This window comes from Brassica rapa, chromosome A04 (genome assembly GCF_000309985.2).
Source record: "Brassica rapa cultivar Chiifu-401-42 chromosome A04, CAAS_Brap_v3.01, whole genome shotgun sequence".
Lineage (NCBI taxonomy): Eukaryota > Viridiplantae > Streptophyta > Magnoliopsida > Brassicales > Brassicaceae > Brassica > Brassica rapa.
The window spans coordinates 9,862,566-9,874,719 of NC_024798.2; the positions used below are offsets into that span (position 1 = coordinate 9,862,566).

The 12,154-nt window shown below is 35.7% G+C and overlaps 2 protein-coding genes across 2 annotated transcripts; both read right to left on the reverse strand.

Annotated features, from left to right (window-relative positions):
- Positions 1–3,233: 3,233 nt before the first annotated feature.
- On the reverse strand, positions 3,234–5,672 carry LOC103853396. The gene is made up of 5 exons (XM_033289335.1): positions 5,287–5,672; positions 4,449–5,194; positions 3,962–4,186; positions 3,586–3,754; positions 3,234–3,501 (listed from the first exon to the last, which is right to left on the reverse strand). The coding sequence occupies exons 1-5, from the start codon at positions 5,670–5,672 to the stop codon at positions 3,234–3,236; spliced, it is 1,794 nt and encodes a 597-aa protein (XP_033145226.1).
- A 2,171-nt stretch (positions 5,673–7,843) lies between these two features.
- On the reverse strand, positions 7,844–9,775 carry LOC108868781. The gene is made up of 9 exons (XM_033289336.1): positions 9,655–9,775; positions 9,468–9,564; positions 9,278–9,396; positions 9,108–9,192; positions 8,969–9,026; positions 8,590–8,783; positions 8,377–8,500; positions 8,093–8,308; positions 7,844–8,002 (listed from the first exon to the last, which is right to left on the reverse strand). Exons 1-9 carry the CDS (start codon positions 9,773–9,775, stop codon positions 7,844–7,846), a joined length of 1,173 nt encoding a protein of 390 aa, XP_033145227.1.
- Between the last annotated feature and the right edge of the window lie 2,379 nt (positions 9,776–12,154).

The window sequence follows — 12,154 nt, forward strand, 5'->3', positions numbered from 1 at the left end:
AAGACAGGTTATGAGTTCTGTCTTTAAAGGCTCGTGGAGATTGGCTCCGATCTCGACGCAGCGCTCTGGGAAGGCTTCGTCGAGACAGATCGTTACCACGGGTTCACAAGTTGGCTCGCGTTTTTCGTCTAGAGCTGCGAAGATACGAGATTGCCAGAAGAATTCCGCTGAGTCCTGACTTCGCGTATCTTTGCTGGAGGTCTCTTTCTCCGCTTTCTTAGGAGTGATTTCGAGGATCGGTCTCTTTCGTTTTAGTTCCGCGGCGAAACAAACCTGGGAAACTCTTGGATTTCCCCAGATTACCTCGACTCCGTTAGGGGTCGGGAACTTGAGGCAAAGATGGTAGGTTGATGGGATTGCGCGCATGGTGTTCAACCATGGCGTCCCCATGATAACGTTGTAAGATGCGGGGCGGTCGACGACTAGAAACTCTGTGATGTTTGTCACGGTTCCGGCTTTGACAGCGAGTCTAATCGATCCGTAGGCCATGGTCGTTTCCCCCGAAAGCCCTAGCAGTGGGCTTGGGCATTTCGCGATCTCGGATTGACTGATCCCCATCTTTTCAAGAGTGTCTTTGAAGATGATATCGGCCGAGCTTCCGGTATCGATTAGTATTCTAGCGACGTCGATATCTCGAATTGTCAACTCGATAACAAGGAGATCGTTCCGAGGTTTGGCTCGGTCGACCGTTTCTCCCCCCCTGAATGAGATGACATTCGCGCACGTCGAATCTCGCATGTCTTTCCTGATCGTTGAGTGGTTTTTGCGGGTTAGATTGATCCGTAAGTCCCCCTCCTTCTAGCGCCAAACTGTGGGAACCGAAATTCGCACTGTCGATTTCCGTTTAAATAAGGAAACTAAGAAAACCCTAGTTTCCCAGAGGACCCGGATATCTGTTAATTACCACACGTTAAGCAATCAGAACACGAGAATAACAACGATAAAAATAAGAAATCGAAAAGAGAGCAAAGTAGATCTTATTCCCAATCTGCGTATGAGCGTTACAACAAGGTATAAGCCTGGGCTCGAGAGCTGTCGGCGAGATTCCTAGTTCTAGCAACCCTAAGACGGCTAAACCTAATTGAGTCGCAGCTCGAAATAACAAAAACGGAAAGTTGCCTAAATCGCTCTAAGTGCTAAGTTTTTTCTCCAAAAAGTCCTCCCTCTGCTCCTCGCCTAGGACTCCTTATATACTAGCTCCAAGGTCGGTTTACGCTTTTACTCTTCTGCCCTTAAGCCGTCATAGCATAAAAATGGAGATATTCCATTTTTCCCGATCTTCACAATTATCTTCAAAACTTCCGTATTTATCCGCGGAAACTTGACATTTATCCTTCCTCGCGGGCCAAGCGTGAACCATGCTGTGGTTCACGGGCTTTTGGTTAGGAAAAATCGTAGGATGGGCCTCGAGTCGTGTTTTAGGTCCCTTTGGGCCGTCTTCCGACTCGACACGTTTACTACGAGTTTTCCGCGGTTTCTAATCCGCGAAGTTTGATCGATGAATTAGAATAGCGGGAAACATAGACTGAGCTTGCCACGGTCTTCGGGAGATAGCATTCGAAGGTTTGACGAGAATGCAAGGACTGGTGTCGTATCGATGTTCGGAAAGGTTCAATCGCTATACAGCGACCGATCTTTGGCTGAGCTCGGTCGCTACGTAGCGACCGAGCGGGACGATCGCTCGGTCGCTACGTAGCGACCGAGCTTCGGCTCGAGCTCGGTCGCTACGTAGCGACCGAGCGGGACGAGCGCTCGGTCGCTATGTAGCGACCTGTTTCGAGCTTTCGTCGGACGTCTCGATTCTTTCTTCCGCCAAGCTTTTTCGTAAGGAAGAATCTATTTCGAAAAGTACTCTTCGGAGAAACTCTTATTTTCTTCTTCGAACGTTTTGAATGTTAAATTTGTCGTAACCGTTTTTGACCCCAACAAAACTCCTCGTGGCCTTACGACAACCTTACGACGATTTTGGCTTGCGTGGAATTAGCGTGGCCCGCTTTCTTTATTTTTTTAATTTCGTCGTAAACTCCTCGTGGCCTTACGACAACCTTACGATGATTTTGGCTTACGAGGAATTAACGAGTATTACGTTTAAATCCCTAAAATCCGAAACCCCAAACCCCATCTTCCTTATCTTCTACTTCATATATTCCAAACCCCAAACCCATCTACCCTTGAACCTCAATCTATTCTTTCACCTCAAACCTTATTTATAATATATTCCAAACCCCAAACCACAAGTCCTTATTCATAATTAAAATAAACTTTCACATTACCTTATTCATAAATCAAACTCCCACATTATCTTATTCATAAAACAAACTACATAAAATCAAATACATCAATCGGATACATCAACATTCTCGTCATCACTAGAAACATCATCATTTTCATTAAACTCGTCTTCAACAGCTTCGTCTGTGGCATCGTTGGTAAGATCTTCGTACTCGTGATTATGCGGATCAATGAGAAGGATGTCATCAATTTCTTGTTCAGGTTCCTCGACTTCATTTATCTGTTCTTCTTGCAATGGTGGTTCTTCTCCACTGATAATTCGTCCTCGAGGTGTAACTTTGATCACAGCTAACCATTTATACCTGAATCTCTCATTCGAGGGTATGGAAGGAAGCTAACTTGGTCTGCTTGTGAAGCTAAGATGAAAGGCTCGAATTTGTTGTACCTTCGTCCACCGTTGACATCAACTACACAGAATTTGTTAGACCGAACACCTCTGTTGAAGCCGGGATCAAACCATTCACATTTGAAGAGGACGCATTTCAGCTTCAATATCCCTGGAAATTCGACTTCAATAATCTCCGTCAAGATCCCGTAGAAATCTATTTCCCCTTTCACACATATTCCATAGTTACTGGTCGCCCGCTGTCTACCATACTCATATGTGTGAAAAGTATAGCCACGTGTGAAATTACGACGAAAATTAATTGGATGGCCAAAAAAAACGTGAGCTACCTACCAAGTTGGTGGATTCAAAATTTCCTCGTTAAGTACACGTAAAGTATTTCGTCGTAAAGAACTCGCGAAGTTTACGTGGTATTTACGAGGAAATAGTGTTTCCTCGTAAAAGCCACGTCAATTTACATCGTCTTTACGACAAAATTGTTTTGTCGTTACCTTACGACGAAATAACGAGGCTTCTCTTTTTCCACGTACTTTCCTCGCAAAATCAACGTACTTTTACGAGGATTATTTTTCCTCGTTAATTATCCTCGTTAAACTTACGTTTTCTTGTAGTGATAGTAGATAGGAATCTGGGCATAAGTTAGTGTTCTTGCAAACTCATCGATTTTATTCAACTCGAACCATGCCAAGAACATTGTCTTTTCAATGAGCTTATGACTGATCACTTTTTTCAGCTTGTCCTTTCCTTTAAAAGTAACCACTTGTTTTCCTGGTAGATGAAAACTAAGCTTCTCAACAGCAGTTGATCGATAGTGAATAGGAAATTTGAAGATTCGCCAAGCTGATTCACAAGAAGACACATATCTGCATAAGAGAAATAGACAATTAGAAACGTAAATATGTATCACATCTTAAAATCAGGTACAATGTTCTGTATTAGTTCCATACCTGCAATCGAAAAAGTCCTTCAGTTCGTTTCTTTTCTTTTCCATCTTTTCCACAGTAATGTCTTCATTCCCCAACTCGTTAGCAACAATGTGATCTGGCGGTTCCACAGCAATAGTCACACGATCTTGTCCCTTATTAATGTACTTGAATAAGTACTTGATAGATCCAGCTTGGTTTCACCACTCCACATTAATATGAGCTCGAAAACGTAGAGATAGTCTCTTGTTATATGGAATAACAAACCGATTGTCACATTTGTATCCGTTCTTCAAGACAAAGTTCTCTGACTGTTCCCGCCTTCTATAAACCGGAAATCTTTCTTTATTAATAGTGGTCGTCTTAGAAAATGGTTTAGGATACGACTTAGAGCACAAACCATTCTCCATACATGGAGAATTCTTATTAGCTGCTCCACAAGGACCATGAATCATCATATCTTTAATAACTTCATAAAGTTCAGGTTCTTCGAGTTTATCAGGAATCTCCGCATAAATGATATTGTCAATGTGATCGGTTGTAGGAAACTTGTGCGAAGGATCCATAAATAAGAGAATGTGTGCGTGTGGTAAGCTACGTTTCTGGAACTCGACCGTGTACATCGCTGTAAGGAAAAAAATATTATTAGGCTCAACCAAACGAAATAAAGAAGTTGGAAGCTAAAATATAACTTTATTCATAACTTACATGCAATAGGCTTGCCAAGAAGATTTTTTTTTTGTTAAGTCATCCATCAATGAATCAAGTTTCATCTTGAAGATCCTACAAACAATGTCTGATCTATCTTCTGCCTTTAGCTTTTGAGACTTAACATTTCGGATTACAAGTGAATGTGATGAAAAGATCTGGAAATCCAAAATGCTTACATACGGTCATAGCATCCAAGTAAAGATTCTTCATATATCTAGGACTTCCAGTGAAAGTAGCTGGTAAGACGAACTCTGATCCTTGATCACTCATATCAACCTTTCCTGCATTCTCAGACTCTTTGATAGAGTCATAAGTATCTGATCGCAAAGTAGGTTGATTAAATCTAAGATAGCGTAGGCGATTAGACTCTATAGTAGTGTAGGCATCCACCAAGAAATGCTGAAATAGTCTTCTCGAATGCAACAGAGAGTGAGACTCATTCTTACGTTCATGAAGGCGGAAAGCAAAGAATTGTCGCATACTGATATTAGGCTTCTTTTGCTTCTTTGTAGCTTTTGTTACACCCTTCTTAATACCAAGTCTGAATCCATCTTCTCCATAAGTAAATAACAGAGGATATTGAAGGGCAAGATAAGAAGCATGTATCTCGTTTATTCGCAGTAGGTTTCCTGATTTCTGTTGTAGAACAATATCCCTTTTATCCATATCTAGATTGAAATCTCCTGGAATGAGCGCAGCAACTTCTGAGGCTGTCGGAGTATTATATGTTCTCCCATCCTTAGATCGATCACTTACAATCCTCATATGAAAAGAATCCTCTGGTGCAATATGAAACCGATCTCTCGCAGTTCTGAACTTTTTGACATATGGATTCACTTCATCCAACATCTTCATCAATTTCTCAATAATGCCTTTCCTCAGATTATCCTTCTTTTTGGAATTGAAACCGCTTTTACCAGAGCTGCAATAGAATTTAGAAAATATCATCATCGATGCAAACGGACAGACAAAACGCTTGAGCTGTAAGGCTTAAAAATACTTGTATAAAAGTACCTCAGACAATTTGCTCTGTTTTCAACTTCATTTTCTGTGTCAGCTATGTAAAGCTGTCCGAACTTTGCTTGGCTGTCATTATTAGGAGTTAAAATACCCATTAGATGATAATTTTCTCCTTGTAGAACCAACATGGGTGGTCCTTTTCCCTTTTGAACAGATCTCTCTACTTTCCCACCAAGTGAAGTAAATGAAAAAATCATGTTATAAGGTCTCATATTCTTCTGGAAATGCTTGCTTTCTGAATCATCACCTTCCATCAACTTTTTTAGAACACTTGGTGGTTCTTTCAGCATCGGCAATTGCACTTGGCCTTGCATACAGCATAGTGAAAATGTAGGAATCTTAGCATTCCGGCGTTTGTTCAAACGTTCTCCATACCACATCATTGCACCACAATGTGTACATGTGTATTTTGGATCACCTTCATCAGTATATTCTGAATTTACAACATCAGCAAGAACATTAGGCACATACTGATAAATAAAAGAAACACTTTATAATAATTATTTATAAAATACAATACCATCTTTGTTTTGTCCTTTTGTAGACCTTGTAGACTTTTTTGTATTAAGTAAATCATGTTCAGAAGATGGAAGATCAACATCGTCCTATTCATACTCTGAATCAGTAGTATCTAAAGAGCTACAGTCAAATTCTAGTTCACTCGTCTCATCTATATTTGCTGTAAAAAAACAAATGAAACAAAGCTTAGATCAAAATAGTATCATAGAAAATATAGGCTAATGAAAAATAGGAATATATAAATTATGACAACAAACCTCCAAATTCAGTATCTGGAAAAACTGTAGATGTTGGTAATTCTTGATTTTCAGTACCCAAAGAAAAGTCAATATTGGTAATGTCTTTCAAAACTGCTGATGTCCTCTTTCTTTGTCTCTTATCCGGCAACTTCTGAAATGAGTTCTCCTTTCTCTTTTTCTGGATAGATGCTAAAGGCACGAAGAACATGGAAGTCAGGGTTAGTGCCGACCATCCATAATGAAATAACAGAGGTAACTGTTCAAACTTACATGATGGAGATCGGAAACAGTTTTGCTGCTTTGATGTACTTGAAAGTTGTTTTGAACCAAAATCTCGGCCTGGATCAATATATAAACAAAACAGTTTGATGTTAGGAATAGAATTTAAATCAATTAGATTTAAAGTGTATAAGCATTCACCAAAACAGAAACATTACATGTGTTATTTTTGTTTATATGATCGACTGATAGACCAATTGATTTAGGCATCTGTGGCTGCAGGACTTGAGCTAAACCAAAGACAATAACATGTTTTTGTTTCAATGTCTCAAATCAAGGCAATGTTATTAACCATACAATGCAACAGGTAACTGATTATAACTTACATGTTAAATACGTCAAACAACTGTTCTGTTTTGGGGAATGTGACGTTTGGTTACGGAAAGTATCAAATCCTAAAAAGAGTTTAAAACCAGGAAGTTGCATGTTAGAATCTGTAGCAAAATTCAATCTATACAAAATGTCAAATCGTCTTAGATGCTACACTCACCAAGTTGCAATCTCCGTATATTTCTTGGTGTCTGGGGTGATAGCATGCTGATTTGCTGGTATATGGAAGGTGTATTAAATGGAACAATCTGATTTTCAAGACCCTCAAACAGTCTGTAATATACAGATCGCAATGGAATGTATGCATATGTGATTGAATTTGTGCAAAACTGTCTTGCATAGCTGAATGTTTGCTTATCTTTGCCGGTCTCTGGAGTGAAATATTATTTAGTTCGATCTCCATTGTCGTTTACAGTTTTCTTCCTCTTCATAGTTAGACCTCCTAATAGTGTTTTCAGAACATTTAGGATTTAATCGAGGAATAGGGAGGAAGAATGAGTCAGCAAAAACGTTTATGTTTTTGGGGATAAAATTCTAAATGTGATTTTTAATAACCTAAGAATTAGGATCTTTGTTATTTTGCCTGCTTATAAATATAGGAAGAAAATATATTAGTTAATATTCTGGAATCACAATTTTATATAATTGATATATTTATTTCTAAAAATAAATAATAAATATCCATAAAACGTGTTCCTTTGATATATAGCTATTAACTAATAGTTTATTAATTATTCATTTTTTGTTTTGTTGTGATAGATCCTACGTACCAAACTAACATGTTTACCTTTTTACAAACAGGTGGAAGAACAAAGGACCAAGGAATATATATTTCTGTTTCATCTAGTACCATAAGATCGTTAAGTATCATAAGGTATGTTTTTTTAATGAAGCTATATATATATATAGTTAGAAAGTGCTAGGACTGACAGGGGAACTGTTTTGTTTTATTGATAGTGAAATTGGTTAGTTATACGAAGGTTTTGTGTTATATTTACTTAACATATGAAATTGAAAAACATTAAAAATCATCTATTATTTGAGAAAATGACAATACTCTTATTAAAATTTGTGGAATAACGAAAAAATAATAAAACAAATTATTAATTTTGAATAGAAAAATGCAAAAAAAAAAGGTTAAAACAAATAAAAAACCAACATAAAAAGTAACACAAGTCGCAGTGTTACTCTTCCTTCTCCTTTTCCACTTTAATTGAGGCTCGGCACAACTTTTTAGAAGTTGATGTTTTGTCTGGAAGATCAGCATCTTCCTCTTTGCGTTTTGTGAAAGGTGTTTTGCATTCTTCTGATTCATTATGGCTTGCATCTTCCAGAAAGAGCACCTAAAATACAAAATTAAAACCTCATAAAAATTATAATATAAGATAAATACAAACATTACGATGTATGTATAATATAGAAAAAAAACTCACATCACACGAAGACATGGTAGAAGATGATGTGCCAATCATTGAGTTAGGCTCGGATTGGGATTCCACTTGAAGAATTTCATTTCCAAACCAGACCTCAAGAACTTTAAATGTTTCTGCCTCATTGGTCACATTGTCAGAGCTTACAGAAATGCCAAAACAAAAAGATTTTCCAACTAAATCTCTGATAGGTTCTGGTAGCTGGTCTGGATCTTCAATCTGTGTAGAGGTTACAAAATTAAAACATATTGTTTTCATTTAATTTACGAGCAATAACCAAACTTTACCTCATCATTGGAGCCATCCCACAGATCAACAGCTTCATGTCCAACAATGGTCATACCAACAGTGTTAAGCAGCATCAACTTACATGTTTCTGTGTCATCCCTCACAATCAAATGAAGCTTGAATCTATTAGAGTAAACGGATATAAGTTAGAATGGTCAGAAATAAAAAGAAATATGAATTAAACTACTAAGATCAGAAAAAAATGTTCTTACACAGGTACCACTTCAGTGATGTTAGCTTGGCATTTCCCACAATGCCAGAGTTGTTTGTTATCATTGTTTGACCTTTCAGGCACAATCTTACCAGTTTTAATAGCACGATGTTTGCAACCTTTATGCCCAAAATAGAACCACGACCAATCAGTGTCAATAGCTTCTATTGAACAAATGATTTTACAGTTCTCCACCTACAATTATATATACACCTTTAGATTAATTCTATTATGACCATGTTATGTTTAGAAAAATCTAAAGAGACTAAATAACTTTCTAAATAAAAACTCATAATAATGAAGATAACCTAATTTGCAAGAAAGAGTTCAGATATTGTCTTGATCTCAAGATCATTCCAGTCCTCTTCTTGTAAAACAACCTCTTTCTTACCATTTCTCTTCTCAATAAGAGAAAGAGGGAGATTGTCTTCCATCAGCCTATACATAAATGTAGAAATATCAAATGTCACAGTAAATATTAATATAACCAAATCGCAAAGTTAGGTGATGAAAACTTACTTTTCCTTGAACTGTAATGTCTCTTTCAATGTTGGATCAAGATAAACAATGGATGCATCAAATGCATTTGTTATTTGCACCTCACCTATTAACATTTATATAGAATTGAGCACATAAAAGATGTACAATATAAGTGAAGATCTAACATGAATACACTGTAATAATAATACCTCTATAGAAACTTATTTTGGCGAATCTGATCAAACAGATCAGTGGTTGTTCACATTCAACATAACTCTCCAATTGCTCAGCATATTTTCCCCACAAGCAACATGAAATGTCCTTACCACTAAACAAAACACAGCAATTAGTGCACGTAAAAGACAACAGAGCAGAAAACAATTCACCACCAAAACGTACCTTGAGTCAACCAAACGAAACTGAACTTTCTTCCGGTCTTCTCCTTTCACTTGCACTGTTTGAACTGGTTCAAGGCTTACAATTTTTCCCATGACATCTTTAAGAAAAGAACATGTTAGTATACAATTTGAAATCAAAAACCAAAACTCGTTTTAAATGGTAAGAAAGATCGACATATAGGCATTACCGATAAGGAAGTGGGTCTTTAAGGTCCCATCAATGATGTCTTCGTATTTGGCAAGAGATAGAAAGATGTCATCTTCAATTATGTCGGAATTTGTAATGACAGTTTCATCACTGATCGTCATCTTGTATGGATGGGTGGTTGGCCGATATTGCCTTGTTGCTTGGGAAACGGTAAACGTTGTGAGAACACGCCATTTCCCCAGTGGTAGTTTTCTTTGAACACTTTGAATGTGATTCCTTTTGCACGTAGCATGAATCTTTTCACCCTACAAAATAAGCACAATGTAATGTAAGTTGGTGATAGTAAGGAACAAAAAATAAATGATTGATTGTGTTTTGAAACTTACATGTGCATCGGTTAGAATCATTTGAAGAGTCTCTCCACCAAACGAAGTGTTTTGTCGCCAGGAATGTAACAATTTCACTTGGGATCGCCATTTAGTCTTATATGGCTTCAAGGTTTTGACAGGGTTGAGGATTGCATTGATCATCATTTTCTTGTAATGGGTTTGCTCGCACCGTGAATAAGGTTCTTTAACGTGCAACTCATGGTATATATAAATATATATGTGATATACGGATGAGAATTTAATTAGAATTATTATTAAGGGTATGACTGGTTTTCCCGCTACCACCCGCAAACGCAGCTTTTGCGGTTGGTAGCAGTTGCTGGCGTTTTGCAACAATCGCTCAAACCGCTCTAAACCGCTCCAAATCGCTCCAAATCGCTCTGAACCTCATAAATTCAAAAGCTGGTTCCAGCTAGCGTTTGCGGTTGCGGGCGTTTGCGGGAGGATAAAAAAATTTTTTTTTTTTCCAAAACAATAGAAATACAAAAATAAAAAAATTCAATAAAAAAATTAAATTGAAATTATAAAAATGCTAAAATATATCAATTATATTTTAATTAATATTATAAAACTTTAAAATAAAAATATTTTCTATATTTTTTAAAAATTTAAAGTATAACTTTCTAAATATAAATTTTATATTTATTATAATATTATTATTTTTGATATTTTTATAATTGTTTAAAATGTAAATATTGTTAATTTATTATTTAATCGCTGCTGCATTTGGTAGTTAACCAGACATAAGTATCCCGCAAACGCACCAATTTCTAACCGTAGAACCAGTCGTACAAATCTCTTAAAATCGCTAGAAACCGCAACCACCCGCATCCGTAAACTCCCGCAACCGCAACCGCTGCGGTTGAACCAGTCAGGCCCTAAGAATATAATATAGACATTATGATTCATGTGAACTAATAGTGTATTATATGTTAAAAGGTAATACTAAATAATAATGATATTTTTATCGTAGATTTTTATAGATAAACGATATTAATGATACTCAAGATCAGAATCTTACATATAGGAGCTAATATTATTATTATGAGATATTTAGAAAGATTATTTAGTTGGTCTAGGTAAATTAATGAAAGGGTGCAACAACTTTGTTTAAGTAGATTTTTTAGAATTCCTTCTCTTTTAATAGTATAGATAACGTTAAATTTTATTACATTATATTAATCATTTTAACACATACATCTCATAATTATGAAAATTGAAAATTTAAAAATTAAAAGTAAAAACTTGAGTTGTGATATATATATCTAGTATTTATGTCAAATTCAGGAAATAGTAAATTTGAAAAAAAAATGTTATATTACTTGGATAAGCAGCTAGCATTTAGTCACGAGCTTTTACATAATAACAAGCTATATGTTTCTTCAATTTGTGATATGCTATGTTTTTTTTTGCTTTTTTTTGAGTCACAAATTGATTTATATACCAAATAGTTCTAACACTTGTAACACTTATCAAGAAAATATAATTAATTTAAAACCTAAAAGAAAGGAAATTTAAAGTAGAAATTAATAAAGGAAATAAAAGTAGGAATAAAGGAAATTTAAAGTATAAAATGTTTGTATATATTACTTTACAAATTTCATATTACTAATATACTAAATTAGTAACTTAAACTTTAGTTTTTTTTGTTGTTGTTCTAATTAGATGATTTTTAGACCGAGCTGGTGAATATATACTAGACAAACATTTATATTTCGAATGTACACTTATATTCTATAATAGCTTGATATATTAGATTTGAACACTAACCTATTAATATAGTTTACTGGTGATTTGTTTTCAAAATTTTGATTCTTAGATATGTATATAGAGTAAAACTAATTTTTACATATGTTCATTTTTTTTAATTGACACTTATGTAATTCATTGAATTCATTAAAGAAGTGAAAAATTAGAAACTTAACTCATATCAATGAAATAAAAACGAGAACGAAAGCACAATTATATATAGATATAAAATAAAATTACTTATGGAGAGTCAATAGTAAACAAATCGAGAGCAGAAAACCTAATCCCCTTTCGTCATTATATAATTGATGTTGCCTATTTAGTTTTGATGATTTGTGTCAGCCGCAAAACTTAATTTTTTTAGTGCATATGAAATCTTAAAAATAACTAAAATGAGATGTA